The sequence below is a fragment of the Trematomus bernacchii genome, unplaced genomic scaffold (assembly GCF_902827165.1).
Source record: "Trematomus bernacchii unplaced genomic scaffold, fTreBer1.1, whole genome shotgun sequence".
Classification (NCBI taxonomy): domain Eukaryota; kingdom Metazoa; phylum Chordata; class Actinopteri; order Perciformes; family Nototheniidae; genus Trematomus; species Trematomus bernacchii.
Window position 1 is genome coordinate 4,270,031 of NW_022987821.1, and position 21,649 is coordinate 4,291,679.

At 41.4% G+C, this 21,649-nt stretch overlaps 1 protein-coding gene across 1 annotated transcript in view; it reads right to left on the reverse strand.

Annotated features, from left to right (window-relative positions):
• Positions 1 to 21,649, reverse strand: part of LOC117498885 (interleukin-1 receptor accessory protein-like 1-B) — a 170,849-nt gene that overhangs the window by 100,601 nt on the left and 48,599 nt on the right. Inside the window, exon 3 of the mRNA XM_034151044.1 lies at positions 3,443 to 3,722. Within this exon, the coding sequence (XP_034006935.1) occupies positions 3,443 to 3,722 (280 nt within the window). The remainder of the gene's footprint in view (positions 1 to 3,442; positions 3,723 to 21,649) is intronic.

Consider the following 21,649-nt stretch of genomic DNA (forward strand, 5'->3'; position numbering starts at 1 on the left):
GTGTGTGTGTGAGCGAAAGAGACAGGCATACATGCTCTGAATGTTTATTGTGTACATGTGTGTGTCATCTTGGCCTGCTTTTACATACAGATTGGAGGCACATTAAGTTCCTGTCAGTGCAACTGCTATATGTCTGTGTGTGTGTGTTGGTGTGTGTTCGCGTAAGACAATGCCCTCTGACACCTTGAGTGCAGCTGAGCAAATACACAAAGATGAGAGAAGAGGACTAGCGGTAATGTCATGGAAAATGTACTTTGTTTTACTATAATTCATGCATTGCATTGGAAATCCATAAAACCAATACAGGAATAACCAAAATGTAATTTGCTGGGAATCATCAACAGAGTTTTGCTTGATGATAACACATTGGCTTCTAAGTGTGTGTGCAGCAGTGTGTGTTCTCTGGCTGATGTGGGTCTGTTGTGAATACACTGCCTGCACTGTGAAGCTTTGCCTAGTGCAATAACACCTGTGACAGGCAGCTGGCAAACACATCTCTGAACACACTGACTGACAGTCCTTATATTACTGATGCCATATGAGAAGCACACCATAAACTCACAGCTGAATAGCTACAACAGAAAGTGGGTAAGTATACAATAAAAGCTCAAAAACGGCTTTGTTAACTCAATATATAATTAAAAGGGGGCTTTTTGGAGTTGACCCCTTCCTGTAGTGTGTTATATAGGTTTTTGTGCATGTAAGTTCCATAGGTGAAATTCACAGTGGAAAGATCATTTCTAGATGTTGTCTGCGGACATCATAACATTCTTGGACACACTATCAGTTCTTGTTTTGAGACAATAACATCATGAGAGACCATAGTAACTGGGATTGAATTGTTATAACATGCTCAAGTATGACATGTATCCAGTGAGAGAAGATGTATTGTTGCGCTGTGATGCATTCGTTCCACCGCTCAGTGCTCTAACTCCCCAGGTCCCTTCATGTTTTCAAAATGGGAGAGAATCTCCTCACGTTAAAACACTGCCAGGAGCCTAATCCAAAAGCGATATGTTAACATATGCAAGCGCTGATCATCTATAGGACCCACGCTGCCGAGACAAAAGAGAAGAGCAATCCTCTGATTTGGCTGCGGTGAGTGGGAATTGCAAATGAGTCACGTCTACATAACGGCGCTGCTGTGTGGTTGTAAAATTGGAGGAATCCATTTCTACATTTTTAACACATTGTCAACGCTCGAATGAAGAATGCGACAAAAGCTCGCAAATGTCCTACTGTAACCATTTAAGGTCATTAGCTTAGTGTTTAAATGCAATGTTATTACTACGGAGAGGCTCTCTCTAAAATGTGAATAAAATCATTTTCAGAAATTGTCTAAGCAATCAAAAGCCTGGTCCTCTTAAACCATTGCTGTCAGTCATTTGGACTGAGCCTTGGCCTTATTACTGTGTCTGCACAACACACAGAATATGCTAATACTGGACTATAAATCATTCCAATTTGATGGACCCACGTGATCCGACGCATGCATTGCTCTGCACTTCAGAACGCTGCATGTGACACACACGCCCAGTATCCAATAACCTAATCCTTTTAAAACAGACCCTCCCCCCTGATGAAAGCCACCGTATGTCACCATATAGCTGACTAATGAGCCGGCACAGAGAAAATACCCTTTACCCACAAGGTTAATAAGTTATTACTATATAGCAACAAAGCATGTGCACATCATTCGGCTTGTTTCTGCAACTCTAAGGTGGCAAATCTGGTATCAGTAGACATCACACATATTGGCACTTAAGTTTGTTTTCAAGCAAATACTTTAAGTAAAAGTAATTTTAAATGGATGACTTGTAATTATTAATGAATAATAATGATGTTAATAATACAAGTAATAATAATTATAATAAAATATTCATAATAATGCTATAATAAATAATAATAATAATAATAATAATAATGATAATAATGAAACACAGTAAGGCTTTTCAATATGATATTTTTTTAACTTATATAATAATAAATGCAATATTTTTTAATTTCCCTTTTATAGTCTTTCCTGAAACAGTTTGAGTCCCTCATCAGATTTAGAAAGCTTCTTCACGACATGGTCTTACTGTGCTGGAAGTAATCAGTGTATCTGGTGTCTACTTCCTACAATAAAGATCTGAAACCCCCCCGTCCCCCACAGCTGCATGATTAACAGTGAAAATCAGTGCAGCTGATTGCAGCATCAATGCAGCCATTGTTAGTAAATGTCAGCGTTGTACGTATTCCATGTGAATGGAGTTGAAAGTTAAGCAAAAAAGTAAACATCCTTGTCATGACTGAAAAACCTCCAGAACGCAACAATAGTCCAAAAGAAACGTCTGCAGAGAGAAAATCATGTGCGGTGCAAAAGTGCTCTGCATTCAGAACTATTGTTATTCCTCTCCATGGTGGGCACATAAGTGTTGCCCCTTAATTTGGTTCTTGAATGGCGGAGACTGGCGACAAAGCAGCGCTACTTTTCCAAATCAAATCTCATGGCTCTACTTTCTGCGTGATTACACAATAACTCTGAGCTGACTGATTGTCTACCTCCAGAAAATGCTGCCAGTGTCGCTGAATAGAGAATTGTTGGATTGGTGCTGCCCGTTTCTATTCACGGCGACCGCCACAGCAAAGGGGGAAGAGTGCTAATGGTGATGAATAGTAATAGCCAAAACCTCTTAGAGTTGAGCTTATGAAACACATGGAGACCTGTGCTGGGTGCTCGAGACTACATTATTCTCCTGTCTACTAAATCATTTGTGTTTAAGCTAAATTAAATGTTTCCAGAAAATATCAGTTCTTTTCTTTCAGGATTTTTTTTTTAAAGTCCCACTTGCTCTTCCAAGAAAGTCGCTTTGCCATTTTAAAATATGTCGACACAACCTTGACGTTAATAACAATTCCTGCCAATGTGAGGTAGGAAGCCAGACATTTCACCACATTATAGAAGTCATAAATCAAACAACCATCAGTCAAGTGGAAAAGGAAGATTGTGGGAGGACTTTCTCCTATCCTCAGTCTTATCATGCAGAATTACTGTCCATTCTCTTTCACCTCACTCCTTGCTCAGAAAGAAGGACTTGTGAGGAAAGAAGAATAATCGATTTAACAATTGCACTCATACTGTCCCCCAGAGGAGAATAAAGAAATAATTTAGCATATAGAACCTCACGCTGTTAGATGCTCTGTGGACCAAGGAGCAGTGCCCTTGTGGCCATACTGTAGATGAGAGAGACTTCATTAGAAATCCCCAGAGGAGGACTTTCAAATAGCTTCACTCATGCCCACAGGGTCTTCAGAGGATATTATTTACCCGCACTATTTTACTCACACTACTAAACGGATAAAGACTTTCTCACAAACGCTTGCTCAAGTCAAAGGCAAAGCAATAAAAACACCAATTTAAATTCGACAGTTAAGAGGAGAGCAGTATTTCTCCACTTACCTTAAAACGCAGGAATAATACCCCACATCGTCCAGCTCTGCAGGTCGAAACCATATGGCGTCCTCCTCTTTGCTCATCCTCGTGCCGTCAAAACTGATGGGTTCCTCGAAGTCCCCGTGTCCTGCACTTTTGTACCACATGAGGCTGAGTCCAGCGCTCTGTGCATGGGTGTAGTTGGCCCGGATATATCCATAGAATAAAGCGCACTTAATCCGTACAGGTTCCCCCAGAAGCACCTTGTATTTCAGGTAGTCCACTGACCAATCTGTGCAGCCTTCCACTGAAAGAAAAGGACAGAAGAAAGGGGGATTAAGTTACTTTAAAAGGGTTTGGAGCCATCATCACCAAGCCAAGCAGAGGGCCATTTATAAATCATGAAAAGGGTATGTGGCAAGACCGGGGCAGGACCAATTTCAGTGCTGGCATCAGTCCGTCTCTTCATGTGCTTTTCCAGCAATCCTTGTATCACAATTAATCCAGAAGCTCAAATATGTTCGTATGCACACCTTTAACATACTGAATTTAATTAAAAGCTCATTTAAAAAAGGACAAAAGCAAGCAGGCTAAATTCACTCATTGTGCAGCACCTGACCCTGCCTTCACCGACAAGCTACAAACATGCCTGTATTTATATTCGACTCTTGTGTCACTATCTCACACATGAATCGACTATTTACTGGCAATCCTCCGTCAATATCTGTTTGAATGGCACTCATCTACATTTGACCTAAGGAAATCAGAAGCTGCAGTGAAGCGGCATTCAGACCAGTCATATAAATGAAAAGAAAATAAAGCAGCTCGTCTCATACTGTGCTGCGGCACATGCCAAGGTGGAGCAATGGGGGTCTTCCTGATAAGAAATCTAATAAAGTGCACCAACTGTCAATCAAAAAATGTTTCAGACATTGAATAATAATAACTGCCTTATTCATGCACAGCAGGCAAAGGGATGGTTTTGATCACCAGATTGTTTATTCCCATCTTTGGGAGCATATGAGATTCATGCGAAATCTAAAATTGGCATTTCATTTTGATCAATTCTTACACACAAGAGAGCAGTCACACACACCATACCAACTCCAGGGGTGCTGATTGAAAAGCAAATAATAACAATATAATAAATGAAATGCAAATAAGGAAAATAGAAAATACATATCAATAAGGTGTTTTTAAATTAAAGGTGGGGTACTGTAGGTCATTTCGGAGAAACCAGCTCGAGTGCGCTGGAATTTGAAAATACACAACCGGAGAAAATCTGCCACTTCCTTACAGAGCCCCTCCTCCAACACACACGAACGCGCACATGACCAATGAGGGCACGAGATAAGTTTGTGCACAGATGGAAGGCTGACAGGCAGGTAGGCCATCCAGTTATTTTAGCCGGGCCGGCTCAGATGATTGGTCGTGCTTTTTACAGTACCACGGCTTCCACAGATTACATTCTTTTATGGATTTTTTGTCAAAGCACTTCAGATATTCATTGCTATCGGGATGTTAAGAGCATTCCATGGAATATAACAAAAAGTGTATCTCGAGCCGCTTTCTCAAACTTACCTACCCCACCTTTAAGTGTATTATTATTATTATTATTATTATTATATTAAGTGCTTTTTAGTAATATTGCAACCCTGCTAGTAATCCCAAATGTTTAAGAAATGTACCATTAATCAGATTTCTTTATATAAATGTAAGGGAGTCCAGTTATCTTTTTTTGTATCCTGATTATCCGTTACCTGTAATACGCTACTCCCCAAGCCTGATAGTGAGTGAAAGCAAGTGTGTGTATGAAGGATACAATACATCTGTGTGTTTTTTTAAAAGGTGGGAAAAACACAACTTCAGGTCATTTGTGGCCTGTCTCAAGAATCAGGATTAGCCAGCTATCTGTTAGTTTAACTTCCTGTTTTGGGATTGTTGAACAATTTTAACTGGAGTAAATCAATGAGGTAACATGTTGTGCAGCTAACCTGCTGATGGGCATCAAGGGAAGCAGATACAAGCCTCCTGTAGGATCATTAGAAGCAGACTTAACAGAGACAATAACTTTTGCAATAAAAACGACTTCTGACCATAACAGCCTAGTGAATGGTTCTAAATAAATTCCCAACCAGATTCCTGACAGAGATCTGTAGTGAAATCTTTACTTTTCCATCACTGCAAATCAGCTTGTGAAACTTTAATTAAAACATATATTTCTCTCTGCTATTTAACTTACTTTTTTATATATTTGGAAAAACCAACTGGTCCAGCACCAAATCAAAAACCAAGTCTCTTGCTTCATCTTACCTTATACATTTTCCCCTTCCTGTTCCTGACATCCTCTTTTCCCTCGCCTCACCTCCCTGCATCACTCTTCCTTTTAAAACAGCTGGCGAGCACAGCTGCAGCAGACTCAACAGGCTGCGCTAATTGAGCCTCTATAAATGTTTTATTTACCAAAGAAGCAACTCTGCATCCAATCAGCGAGGTGCAGTGTGTGCTGCAGTCAGCGGGGTGACTGGGGGGGGGGGGGGGAGTGTGTGATGGTGGGGGATTGATTAAACCATGCCGGTGTTGTGTTGAATTGTGTGGTACTGTATGTGTACCGTGCTGGGAACACAAGCAAAACACTGGTAGGTGCTGGACAAAAGATGGTAGAGGGGAAAAGCACGAGGTGTTTATGCTATCAGACAGAGTGACGAGAGAAATATTAACGTTGAATTTTTTATACATTTTAAATAAAATGAAGGGGGCCTTACTTGCTCATTTATGTATGTGTTGCTTCTACTGTGCCATGTTTATTTGTCAGCTTATGTAACCTATGTGCAACATCTGCAGCACCTTTCCTGATGCGCCATGAATCTGAATCAGCAAGAATGAGTCGTGAGAATTAAATCAGATGCAATGCTTTGAAATCAACGCCAAATCTCTTTTTGTGGGTCCTCCCAGGAGCAAGACAATGAAACAAAAGGGAAAACTAGACTGAATCAAACCAAGCAAATACAAGAGCTGGAGAAGGTGAGGTGTTCTATGCGAGCTACCAAACAACCACAGTCCTTTCATTTGTGATTAAGTCTACATGTTGCTATGGCAACAAAGGGTTCTACCACCGCTTATTGAGCACTTGTTAATTCGTTTGTGATAATAATAACTTGAAGGATTAAGGTAAAGACAACCCAAGCCAAGGTGGTTTCACTTCTAATTATGTGTCCTAATTCAGAATCTGAAATGTTTCCCTCATAAAACACATAAATGGTTGTTAGAAAAATGAAGTTAATCCAAGAGTTATACCTAATGTTGATCAAGTAATACACATTTCCCACTACAGGGCAATATATGATATCATGCAAAATATTACAAATGCACCTGCATAGTAAGTAAAAACACTAAACATGCTTAAATGGAGATCTTTGGATTAAGTACTTACATTTCATGCATGTTCGATCCTTCTAATACAAGCCTGATTAAAAGAGATTTCAAAAAATGAAATGGTTGATGACTAGTGGAAATGTATAACATGTCGGTCTATTCAGCAGGGAATCACTGCCAGATAAAGGATGTTTCTTAAAGCACCCCGAGGCATTTGATTACTGCACAGGATGTTCAAACAATATCCCCACAGTGTCACTGAGAAGCTCAAGAAAAATAAAGAAAAGCATCAGAAATCCTAAATGAATTTCCCTTCAAGGGTGAAGTCGTTCAAAGGGCTTGCTGTATTTATCTATTTGCCAGCGCCAGTATCTGTCATCTTCCACCTATCCTCAAATTACCCGTTGCAGACTTTTGACGGAGGGTTATCATTCATTTCAGTAAGCGAGGGTGGGGATTCTGCTTAATCTGTTGGCGGGAAACAAACATGGTACAAAGCCTAATTGAACTCGATTAACATTTCCCTGCTCACCAGATTTCCATTCTGCTGGATCACAATTGGTGGGGGAATTGGCCAATCTGCTGTCTGATAATAACAACAGAAGCAGCGTTTGAGGCTCTGTTGCACATGGCCCGTAACCAGTGGTGGATTGAAACTAAGTACATTCTGCTTTAGTGTACTTTTTGGGTTACTTTACTTGATTATTTCCATGTTATGATACTTATTTCACAGCCTATATGAATACTGAATTCTGATTGGTTGGTTAGCTGGCTGGCTCTGTTGTGATTGGTCAACCACTTAAAGATGTCCCACCCCTTAGCCTATCACATACAATGTGTCGGAGCGCTAGCCAATAGACATGGTGATGTCATCATGCTCCATAAGTGAATAAGGAGTCCAATTCACCCATAAATACAAGAGTGGTGATTTCTTTGTGGTTGGTCCTAAATGGGTCCACACAGATCTGTTTGTCAGCTGGAAAAAAGTAACTGTCAGATGTCAGCTGCCAAATGGTCAAAGTACAAATGTTTGCCCGTCGCTGGAAATTAGGATTTCATAGAGCATATTCACTGACATCACCGAAATGGGGTCTTCTAGCCATATCCCGATTTAACCACGCCATTAAACAAAGACAGGGCCTGCCTTGTTTTCATGTTTGTCTCATTTGTCCAACTGTTAAAAAGACTGGTGCCTCATTTACAATAAAGGCTTTCATCCTCATGTTTAATGCCAAAACTAAACCAAGGAAGTGATTTATATGAAAAAGCAAAAACAACTTGTGTTTGATGACAAAAGTAATTGGCTGCATAGATTCATTTTTTTATGTTAAAATGTATTCATATAAATAATAACCCAAGGTTTAATGCAAATATGGAGCAAAGTAAACAAGATTATGCCTTTTAAGAAGGTCTTTTGAGTCTTAAAGCTGATTAAACTTACAAAATATACATATTATATACCATTATTTATATATGTATTATTTCACTGTTGAAAGGACCACTCTACCTCAAGTCAACACTCACTTATTTAGTTTATAGAATGTAAAATGCTTTAATATGCATATGGCTTTATAGATATTGCATCTATAGGCCTGGGCAAAATGTATTAAAAAAAAAAAAATCTTGTTAGCTGAAACGATGCAAAACAGATGCGACCAAGATGCTCGTAAACATGCATAAAAAGAAATTCTAGTATTTAAAGGGCACCTCAATAAAGCTAAACAAATGTTATGTCACTGTCTGCATTTTACTGTCAATTCACTGTCACCCGTGCTGCCTCTGGAGAGGAGGTGATCAGCTCATAAATTTGGTTACAGGTCCGCTGAGGGGTAATCGTATGCAGATTGAGTCAGGTCACCACGGAGAGTGTCTATTTTCTCATAAGCACTCAAGGAGATGGTTCGCAACCATTTTTCTCCATAAAGCCGCTGTGTAATTCAATCAGAAAGGCATGCATACATTGGGCCTGGGCTGATTGGACAGACGGACGGACGGACGGACGCACGCACGCACGCACTTGTGAAAACGTTGCCGCAGCAGAGTGGGTCTCAATTAAGAGGAAAATAGCTCTGACGGGTGGGGACTGTAACCTCTGGGCTACTGGCGTAAAGGAGCAGATTACCTGCATGATTGAAGTACCTCCAGCAGGTTGCAAGAGAGAATGAGTCATCAGCCAATAAGGCAATCAGCCTCTGCATGTGAGATTATGTTCTTACTGGTCTACATAAACACACACACACACATATCTGGAACAATAAGAAAGACCCAGGCTTTGAATAGGAAATCCACTTTTTCTAAAATTGCAGGAGGGAAATTACCACTAGTCTACTGTTGATGTAATGGCATAGCAACAATCAGGAACTGTAAATGCTAAAATTACCAGAGTTATTGTCCATATGGTGACATAGCAGACAATCTATAACCAACTGGGGACAGTAGTCAATGTATATACAGAGGGAGGGGCTGTGCAGTGAGGGGACATGATAAAGGAATAGTCAATGGCCAGAGCAATACAAAGACAATGTACAGAGAGGGTGGTTTCACATGTGGAGAGAAAGCTAATTCATGTTTTTCCAAGAATACATTCAAGGGAATCCAACATGAGCATATTTAATATTTTTTCAGAAAGATTATGTAGATGCAAAGATTGATAGTTGACATTATTGCAGTGACATTTACCTCCCAGTTGATAAAACCGCTCTGTCTCTCTCCCACCATCTCTCCCTGTCTTCCTGCTCTTTACTCTCATGACACTTCATCTTCATCTGTCGTTTGTCTCTCTCCCCAACTCCCTCTGATCCCTGACAGCCACCGGTCTGTCATTTATATGCAAATACTCTTATGTGATTGTTTTAAAAAAAAAAAACGGGGGGAACTGCTTTCCCTCCTATCGCAAAATAAACACAGCCTGCAATCTTCCCGGATTTTACCTTTCCATATCAGATTCGACTCACCTGATTGGACACGGCTTGCAGAAAGAGCAGCCTGCTGTCTCCAATCACAGGTTAAAGGCTGACGGGGGGACAGGGGGCACAGAGGGGGAAAGCTAATGGGAGGGGGGACGAGGGCAAGTCGGCCGGGATGGACCCTTGCCGGGAAGAGGATAAGGAAATAGTCACAGTATAAAACACACACACTCAAGTACACACACTCAAGTACACACACTCAAGTACACACACTCAAGTACAGGTAGACTAATTTTTTTTAATTAAATTTCACACATTTCACACACTTCGCAATAAAAACATCTAATTTAAGTGGATTTTCTGCATTGCAAGGTCCAGTCTAAAACATTTTCTTTAGACTTTTGCAACTAACCTGCACCAGAAGAAAGAAAAATAATGTCTCAGATGTCTGCAAAGGATTTGAGGAGGACTTGATTGCTTTATTGAATGTCTGCAATGCAGATTTGTGGCCACGTTTGGCTTTTTAATATGTTCTTGGATGTCTTTTTCCTTTATGATCTTGATGGAGGGACTTTTACTGGTCTTGCTTCATCTTCTATTATTCAAAAAGAGAATGGTAAAACCAGCAAGTTAAAGAACAATTAAAAAAAAAGCAGATTTCTCTTCAAAAAGTATGTAAATCAGTATGTCTCTACACACAAGATAAGGCCTTTTTTCCCTTTCATGCAAAAAAAAAAACCATCATCTCTCTCTACAGTACATCTTATCAACCTTTTGGATCATGTCAGTGCAATGACTTCTACTATGACTTTTAAAGCAGTGATTACGTCTCAGAAACAGCATTTTTGTTATTCTTTCCTTGGCAATGAAACTATGACATTTGACTTGTATTTGCCCTCAGTTCGCGTCTATGTCAGGGAAACATTTGACAAGGAGCAGCTGTAAGAGTGATCCTGTTTTGGCAGGGGTGTCCCAGCGGGAGAACTATATAATCAGAAAATCATCCTCCTGTTCCCCATGGCGTCAGTAATCCTCTCATCTAACAAACAGCCTTGGGAGGCATCGAGACACACAACATAAACAATACTGACTCCTGCAAAAAAAAATAACCCGAGTGCTGCATTGCAGACATGACTGCACACATCGGGAACGAGTGTGGATGTTCCACACACTCTCACCCACCCACACAGGTACCACACACACACACACACACACACACACACCCACACGATGCCTCCGCCAGCAGCCCTGTCAGCCTGTTATTTCGTGCTGTATCATGGCGGTGTGGGCGCGCTAAGCCGGTGACTCAGACCCTCGCCGGTCCACTACAGACACCGACACACTATTTGGGCGTTGTGCTCCGGTGCCCCCCGCGAAATGAGCGTTGGTGAAAATAGAGCGTGCCCAGATGGACAGAGAGCTTGTCATATCAGCCTCTGCACCAGCCGCCTGTGAAACGATAAGACGGCGAGAATATGTAACAAAGCAAGGAGCGGGTGGCGTGCTGATGGGCGCCGGTGTCAGCTCTTATACGTCAACTCTGACCTTATTTTTTTGTCTCTCATTTTTTCCCACAGTGTTAACTACCAGAGCATCGTCTTTTTTTTCTTTGCCTTTCTCTCTCCCTCTATCTCAAAGCTTTTCAGCTCGGCTACAGAGAGTGGGAGGGTGAGAGGAGGTGGCGCCGGCAGTTCAAAGAGAGAGGAAGAAGATTATGATGGAGAAATGATTCAGGCTGCACATCAGCGAGGACAGGCAGGTCCCGCAAAAGCCACACAAGTGAGGGGTTCAAAGCTTTGCCATTGGCATCACCAGTTATCCAGGTAGACTCCTGATGGAGATGCGTTCAAGGTCAGGTATGTTAAAACAACACATTCAGGAATATTGAATTTACAGGTAATGGAGGTGAGTTGCAGAATGAAGCATTTCTGCCAGGCGCACACACAAACACACACACACACACACTCACACACACACACAGGCAGGCAGCCAGCCAGGGATCCAGGGAAAACTAGTGGCCTGGAACAAGAGTAGAGCCAGAGCTTCCCATTAGAGGACATTACTGTCAAACACTGGAACGAAAACTACCTGCTGTACACTGATTACAAACCTACCTCCCGCTACAATTCAATTACAAACCAGATAATATGATGCACTGCACTCATTCTCTGTGGCAGCTAGTGACACGGGGAAGTGAGGACAGCTGGCTGAGATGTTTCCTGAAAATGCCGATGCAGGTTTATTTCAGCTGGTACATGTTGGCTTTGTCTTACTGGCATGTCCATTTGCTTTGAATGATTGTGTTTGGGCAGCACGACCTCACAGACTAGGATTTGTCAAACGTAACAAACACCGTATTAAAATGAATCTGTCATTCCCGTAAAATGGTGGAACCAGGGTCAAGTTTTACATTATTCATCAGATCAACGCATCATAAAACAGATCAAAGCTGCAATTAAAAAAAGTCAAACAGCCAGGGATAAGTCCACACATCATTGGCAGCACTGCAGCATTTGGACTACAAAGCTTCCCATCTTGCCATACAAATCCATCAATTACAGTGATGTATGTATTAGTTATGTAACACTGAGTGAACTGAAGTCAACCCAAGCGTTGATATCATTTCAATTACTGGTCATTTGTTTTAAAGAGTACATGATATTCCCATGTTCAGGTTCATATTTGTATTTAGTGCTTCTACTGTGACATGTTTCCATGCTTTAATGTTCAAAAAGCTCTTTATTTTGCAATGTCCAATAGATATTCTTATCCAAATTAGAGATGAGGTTGTCCTGACATTAAAAATTAAATTACCTACAGTAGACATCACACACTGTCCTATTCACACTGCATAGCCAGAGAGGCAAGTGGGTCATTTATTGTATCAGACTTCACTTAATAAATCATTAAAAGCTGGTCTGAGTAAACTATTCAGAAAAGAGACGCTGACTCAAAAGAAGTAAAAAACAATAGAATATGATTATAATTTGATGATTTTCCGTCTTTGTTAAATTAAATAATAAACCAACATAATGCATATTCTAAATGAATGCTTTTAAAACACTGCAAATGGAGAGTGCTTGTATTTAGGTCAGAAACACTTCCAACTATGAAACTAATTAAATAAGAGATGAACATGAGCCCAATCTGGTCATTTTGAGCTACTTTTTTTTGCGTTATATAACCATGCATACTTTAAGCCACACACAAACACAGCTATATGTTCCAGCCAAATACACACACACACACACAAGAAAAACAACTCCCTTAACACACACACACTGTAATTCCCTTATCTCTCCGCCAACTGGCTGATAACAAGCAGTTCATTTTCCTCATTCGAAATAAGCCATTCTGCTCCAATTAGAAGCTTAGTAAGAATTTCATTACCATGTGCTCCCCATCTTCTCCCTGCAAATGCATGCCCATAGTTCAGCTATTGGGGAGGGGTGAGCAGCTGTGTGAGCTGAGGTGCATAACAGTTTAAAAAATGTATTCATGCAAAATGTCAGCAAATTAGAAGCCTTAATGCAAATTGAATTTACAATAAATCCACCTGGATCTGCCACAGAGGTAACGGGGACAAGAAAGGGAAAAAGCCAAGAAAATCAAAATGGAGATCCTGGCACTGTGAGCATGCATTTGCATATACATAATTAATTAAACCGGGGTGCACTGCTTTAGATGGATGACCGTCTGAGGGGAAGCTGCGGAAAGTAGAGCAGTGATAAAAAAAAGGTTAAAGGAATAATGGCCAAGATTCAACTCATCTTAAGAACGACCCAAAACAAAGGATGAGAGCCAATTAGCGGCGCTCACTCAGTTAGCTTGACAACAGCCAAAACAAAACTCAAAAATAATCTAAAGCCCTCTAGTGAAAGACTCAGTGGGCTTGTTAGCGAGAATCGCAGGTTCGGTCAAGGTAACAATGGGGTAATTCAATATAAACAAACTATCCGCAGAGGTGGTTGAGTACACTAAATGAATGCAATTGTTCCTCGGCTCTCATTTGGTAAGTGCTCCCACTGCAGCCACTGAATGCGGGCATGAAGAGAAGTGAGGCCTTTGAAGGTGTCACCATGCAGCTTCGGGAAAAAACTAAAGTAGAGTTGAAAAGGCTGTTTTTATTTCACTTTTTTTTCAAATACACTTGTTTACACTTAGTTTGCAGCTACGTGAAAAGGTTGGGGCAAATACATCTGAAGTTCTTTAAAAAGGGGCCATATTATGCTCATGTATTGGTATTGTATCGTGTGCCTCTCCTGTGACATGTTCACATGCTTTAATATTCAAAAAGTGCTTTATTTTTCTCATTTTTCTCACCCTCTGTCTGAAACCAGAGCCCAGTCTGCTCTGATTGGTTGGCTGGCCGGCTCTGTTAGGATTGGTCAACTGTTTACGAATGTCCCGCCCCTTAGCCTATCACTTAGCCTACAATGTGTTGGAGGAGGGGACTTTGGGATTGCACAAAAACCGAAATAACAGACTACAGGAACGGGGAAACGATTGTGAATCGTCGTAAAAACCGAAAGGCAGACAGTTATGACATGACGATGGTTGCATCCACATTCTCTATGGCTGTAGAAAGCAGCAACATGCGCATCGACCAAATACAAGTGGAAGAAAAAAGCTGCACATCTCTCATACGTCTAATAAAGTAATTTCTGTAAAGACAGAACATCATAAGTTGAGCTACACTTGTGTCTGCAGAGCTTCCTCTCCCCCCAGGCTACTTTAACAGATAACGCTGGAGAAAGGGCTGGAGGTCTCAGTAAAAACATCTTCAACTAGCCGCACTGGATAAAAAGCTCTGATATTGATCAAATGCTAAGACCGATGCTCGAGTATATCAATCAACACAAAACATCTCTGCTGTTAAGCCGTCAATAGTCAAGTATGCGGAACAGGATTGAAGATCCAACACATTTGAGTCCTTTTTAATATCCCTTGCAATATAAAGAGTCTTTTTTTCTGATATTTTAATCTGCTTCTGCCTCATTCATCCTCTCTTGGCTTTCCCTCCACCAGAAATCCAAGAGGTAGTGCCCTTGGTTGAAGACAAATCACACGATAAAGGCTTTACAAGAGATATGAAACAACTCTTATTCTTCCGCTGAGATGAAGAGGATATCCTTGCCATGCCACGTAAAGAAAACAAATGTCTGACGTGATGAAAATAGGCAGGCATCGTTAGACACTGACAAGAATTAAGGTTGTCTTGAGTAAAACACATCTTTTTCTGTCAATCCATTTGATTTTAAAGTCAGCACAAATGTGGTTTGCCGAGTTGTCTGCTTTTCCAGTCTGCAGATAAAATTATAATATGAAATGCAGCGTCAGTATTTTAAGGGGGACACCGTCTTCTTTTTTATCTCCTCTATGCCAGAAAGTTGCCAACCACTGTCACATTTGTCTGAAAGTCACATCTGTTTTTTCCATTGCATAACAAGCAGTATTGTGGAATAAAAATACTTTATTTTAAGCAGACCATTCACATTTCCTGCTGCAGTGTCCTTGAGCAAGACACAGGGTGGATGTTTATCGGCTAACCAAATCCCTTCACATTGACTAAAAGGTAAGCAAATCAAGGTTTTCTCTGAAATAATGTGGCAAGAAACAAAATATATATATAAATCTAAGTTTGTTGTTTGACAAAAAACTCTTCTCCATCCATCTCTCTCTGTCTCTGCCATCTTGCTAGGCTGCACATTATCTAATAAAGCAGAAATGCCATAAAAATAACCTTAAAAACCCCTCAGCCTGCCAAATTCTGACAAAAGCCCAATAGAGATGCTGTCATCAATTCTGAAGTCTGTGATTATGTTATGGACAGTATGGGAAGAGGTTGAACGAGATTGATGCCGGTAATGTATGAAAGGACGGATAAACAAAGGGGTAAGGAGAAGAAGTAGACAAAGAGAGGGACACAGTGTGTAGAGGGCGATACAAAAAAAGAGACAGACAGGCTGAGAGCTTCATAACTGGTGCATATTAATGCGGCACTGTGGAAATCCAGCCAGCAAAGCAGCAGCCAAGGTCACCAGAGATTACCAGGACCATGACTAAACCGGCCGGGCGACGATTAACCCTCCCCTGCTCCTCCAATCATCCATCCATCCATCCCATCAGTCCTGCCACCTCTCTCACCCCGAGTCTGTCCCAGCGTAGGCTCAATCTGACGGGTGATCGCTAATAAACCAACAACCTTTTCTTTCTCAGTGATCGGGAGGCGTGCTGAATTCATGCATTTTGATCACAGGTTGTGATGATGTAACAAGACGAAGTTTCTTGTCACTTCTTCACCTCCCTCCTGTCCTTTTTCCCCAGAGGTGTGGGAGGGGATGACAGAAAGGAAGGAGCGACGAAAGCAAAGGGGAAACGGTGGTGGTGGTGGTGGTTAGGCGGTTGGTGTCCAATGATTACTCCAGCCACCAATCGCAGAATGGCCTCGGGTCACCCTCAACACCCCCTTTAATCACCTCCATTAAACAAACTGTGTCATTAATGGGGCTATTTTAGGCCAACGCGTCCCATTAGCACCCGCTCATCTGAGGCAGCAGGTTAGGATAATATACACATGTATGCCATAAAGCATTATGGGAAAGATCTGCTGGCGACAGACGGTGGTCACGCCACACATGTGAGCCTTCAGAGGGTCCCGGGGACTGAATAAACTGTTACAAATGTACTTGGAAGCAAATCAGTGGTGCTATGAAAAAAAGCTTAATGTGGACCAATACAGAAACACTTAACCCTGATATCCTTTTGGGGTGTTTTCCCTTTCCCGAAGTGTCTTATATTGGTTTTTGTGCATGTAAATGGTCTGCAACAGCTAAAATCACATTGCACGTGAAGTAGAAGCACACAATAAATATATATATATTAATAGGGGCATGACTACATTTGTGTTTTCCGCCAGAATCTGAGTATGCAGCTCCCTGCTGAGTGACTACAATCAATACCACACGTTGATGATCTTCTAATGAAAGCAGTGAACATGCAGATTAAAGCAGTCAGTATGATTTCCAAAGGTCTTTACTCCTCCCAGACAATCTGCCATCCACTATTGAGGTAACCATCAAGAACAATAGATCCCATGATAAATAATACTATGTGGCAAAAAAACATTATTAGCCATACGTATCTTATTCTTATGCAGGACAAAGGCTTACGTGAGGGACTCTACTACATTACTTCATATTTTAGGTATTTTAAGTCCTTTTTTTGTCACAGTAGCAGCATTATTGTTATCTGTGTCACACTTTACAGTCACTTTTATTGCATTTTAATGTAGTAATATACCTTGTTTTCTCACCAAAGAATCCCACTAGGGTATGATAGGTGTAATGAGGTCATGCAATACATTTTCATTTCATATCTTATTCTATGAACCTTGCAAACAGACCCTCAGATCAACACAGTGACAAGACGAGCTGGCGGGATAATGACTTCTCTTCTTTATTTATTTATTTATAAGAATGAGTCTGTCTCGCTGACGTTACGGGGAGATAATTAACTGCTGCTTTCATCTTCATCTTAACTGGCATGCTCATTAACGTATTGGCCGTATCTGGTAAGAAACGAGACCTAATGTTTTCTGTTAATGAAAATAAACAAATAAATTACCATGACGTGAGGCAATGAAATGGAGGCCGGGTTCTGGCAGGGTTGACGGGTATCAGGGCTCGCAGGGCCGGCTTCATTAGCTCGAATAAGGCAATCTCATGTGAGGATCACGCGGGCGGCACGGACATAATGATCATGATAATGTCAGCTGGCTAATAATAATAAGATAAACAGGTCCCTAAGGCTATGCTATTACCACTGTATCAAATCCTGCCTTCATTATTTCCTACATTTTGACATTATCGTAAAATTATTGTTTTAACAGCATTATTTTAAGTGGCTTCAGCAGCTTACCATGTTTTAGAAAGCAGAACAACCTGAAAACTGCATTTCCACATTAAATGTTCCTCATTTACAGCAGGACTCCTGGGCATGTATTTTCACCTGAAAAGAGTCAAACTGACTCTGTGTCACACCTCTGCAGATGACTTATCTACCCTCAGTGCTCGACCAAAACCCAATACCAGGTAATGGACCTCAGCTGTCACTGATGCTTAATCTTTCTGTCAAGAAGGCGGATATATATTCTAAGAAAGGAGCACATATTTTCCTATATCTATTTCCTGAATAGCTTCCAAATCTCCGCTCAGGCAGTCAGAACAGTATCTGAAATATCATATTAAAATAATAAGGTGGGTTAGATTGTCAGATACATAGAAGGGCAGGATTTAAAAACCCAGCAGAAATAGGAACATTAGAAAATACAATGTTTTAAACTTGATATTTCAATGGCATATGTTAATATGTTAAACTAAAAAGTATTACTCTCTATTTTTCTAATTGTCAATTCATTTCCAACCAACCCACAATTGGATAGCCCTCCTTTCATTCAAACAGTGACTTCCTCTCTATGTTTTTCAGCCACAAGGGATTTTCTCAAAATAAACTACAGTGCTCACGTTCATCATAATGACGTTAAATGTGAACCAGTGGAGCCGGTTTTTTATCATTTTGAGACAACAATGGAACATATGGCACACAGGAATAAGCTATATCAGGCTTTGGATGCACAGGGAACAACAGCAGAGCTATTAGGAGAACAAGAATCCCTAAAAAGGATTTGGACCAAACTGAAGAACTATAAAGAGCACAGAAAACTGTTTTCAGTTATATATGCATGAGTTCTCACACAGGAGCTGCAGCCTCCTCCATATGCAAAACCCTATACCAAAATATTCTTTAAGTCTCACTTCTAAGCCAATGCATAATATATCCCACATTTGTTGTTGCATTTACAATCAGCGTTACATTTTTGCATATTACCTTGCTCAACCTGCAAAAGATCTGTGTGCAAACCGGAGAAAGTTTGCACGCAGCTCGTAGGATCTATGTCACACTTTGAGATGTGTTCATACAATGGCACTGGCTTATCATCTCCTGTGTCATCCCCCTCCCTGCTGCTCTTCCTCTCTCCCTTTTCTTCAATCCTTCCCCCCCCCCCCCCCCCCCCCCCCCCTTTTAAGTCCCTGTGCGTCCCTCCCTCTCCTCTCTTGCTGTACACAGTATTTGTATATCAGTCGCCGAGGAGCTGTTTCTCCAGTGGCAGTGGTTGTCGCCCTAGAGTATTCTTGTCTGGCATCACAACACAACTCGGAGATCAGAGAGTTGAGCACTGTGCCTCTTAATGGGAAGATCTCCCCCTACAGGCTCCCCCACTGCATGCTTTCTCTCCTGCTTTCATTTCATCCTCTCCCTGCTCTTCTTACATTTCCCTCCTTCAACCCGCTTTTCCCTCTTCCTTCCGCTCTCCCCTTCTGCAATCCTCTCTCCGTCTTTCCCTCTCCTCCTCCATCTCTCTGAAACCTCTCTTAACTCTCATCCCCCTCCCTCCCTCCCCTTTTCTCCTCTCTTCTTCCTCTCGTGTGCTTGTTTTTGAACACACCAGAACCAGGACACGGGTCTCTTGGGGTGCCAAGGCTTCTTATATAACAGTATAAAAAATTCACACACATTGCATGTTCTTATTACGAGAGAAGAAGAAGAAGACGAAGAAGAAGGAGGAAAGAAGAAGAAGAAAAGGGAAGAGGAAGGAGATGGGTTGGTGGGGGCTGCAACCACACATTCAAATAACTAAAAATACAAGTAAAGAGCATCCTGCAGGGCCGATCTGGCAGCAGGGGTCTTGGATCCTGCCTCATTTCACAAGCGAGCCAGCACAAGCCTCCTCTGAAAAGCAGGAGAGAGGAACTGCTGCACAATCTCTTTACATATCCACCGCCACATCTACATAATATGTATTGTTGTTGCACAGTGCAAACTCATTTCTTCCCGATATTACTCCTCTGATGGAGGTTTTTCCTCATGAAAAAACAATACAATTACCATCAAATTGATGCCTGTCACGCCACGGCCCTATTTCCACATGATCAATCATCAAAGGGGAGTTCTTGTGGAAGCAGCAAAGGATTGTGCTGCCTAATGGTGCACCGCTTACAATATCCCCCCCTCAGATATGAAAGGCTTTTCATAACAAATTTGAGCTTCCCATTCATGAGGCTACTGATTTCTTCTGCTAGCCACAACAAGTTGAATTGCAACTGCACCAAAAACAGAGTCATTGGTCGGTTTTACCTTTTTGTGCAGGCATGTAATATAGTGGATTTAAACCACTGCAATTCACAGATCATCTGCAGAATATGAATTATTAATCAACCATCTCTTTCCTCCTTATCCCTCTTTCTTTCTTTCTTTCCTCGCTGTTTAAAAACACTACTCCATAATGTCATGCAGAGGCATTTGTCATGACTTTACTACCAGCTTGGGAGTGGAGGACTCTGGGTAGGAACATGATCCCATGTGGGCAAATTATCTGACAGTAATGAACATCTGCAAGGTCAAGTCAAAGAGAGAAAAAAAGGATAAGTCGACATAGTGTCAAATTATCTTTATATATTTCTGTCCCTATCCCGTTAGTATCTTTCCTCGGTTCAGTAAATCACATCATCTCCTTCATATTCGACTCGTCAAACCCTGTTTTTCCATCTCTTGGGTAGAATTAAGGCACTAACTGGCCATGGAGCCCTTATGTGTGCAATGTTAATAAGGATTGATCAGAAATTAATTAAGATTAAAAAAAGGTCCCTCGGTGAAGGACTTGCTTAATACACAGCCATGCAAATCTGGTATAATCCACGAGCATAAGAGCAGACCAAACACTGTTGAAACTGTGCACATGCATTGTTCGCCAACATGCAAACACATTGAGGCCATAGATCCAGCAGTACAGTACATGAATGCATAAACACGCACACTGTGCAAACAAGCCCAGCTGGTGCTTCCTACCCTCACCATATAGGATACAACGCAGAGAGGCAGCTCTGGGGGAAATGGGACAAGCCCGTCTTCTGCTAATCATCAGGTTAGAAAAACAGTCCCTTTGCAGGATTACACTGCAACATGGAGGGCCACAAATCCAGCATTAGTGATCCATCCTGTGGGCCTTTTTGTCAACTAATGGACACATGCCAAGGACACATTTTGCACTCCTGCTTGCTTCATTTCCATGCGTCTTGCTGGTTTCACGAGCCAAAAAAAGGTCACAGCATCACAGTTAGCCCGACGACCTCCTCGTGCAGCTCTTTTTAACTACACAAATGCATGCTGGGCTTTGCAAGGGGCTTCCCTACTTAGATGGTTTTATCATTATTCAAAGGTGAAGAAAACCTGCTGTGTCGCCACAACGGACGGCAGCTCAAGGTTAATCAGTGCATGAGGAAAAAGTGGCTCTTCACTGTATTAAAAGGATGTGCTTGTTTCTTCCTGACTGCCGGTGCATTATGCGTTAGACCCATGCGGAGCGATGTGACAGTTTAAATCAAACATCTCCGACTCACCCATCATGCATCTCTGGGGCACGGGCCAAGTCCTTGTTGAGATCTGGATTCCCAACGTGGAGTCGACAGCATGCTATGGCTCCGATTGCACGACGGCGTAATCTCTCACAGACGCATGCACACACTGACACAGCAGTATTCTTGGTAATAAATAAGAAATGAAAGCATGAGGCGCTGGCCGGCCTCTAAAAAGTTCAGCATCAAAGTCATACGCTTTTAGATTTGTACAGGTACTCATTTTCTTCCTGGTTGTTTATGTTTCTTCCGAGCAAGACGTTTTATTGATGTTGACAACATGCTGCAAGCGTAGGAGAAGTGTCCCGACAAATAGATGAAGGAAGTTTAATATCCAAACCTGTATAGTGGTGTGTACCTAAGAAGCACTCCAGTATAAAGGAAATTGAATCAACAAAGTTAACTCTCCCAAACCCGTATCAGTCCATAAATTGTTGTCACTTTGGCAAAGAAAAGGCTCTTTCTTGAGGCTCCTGTCC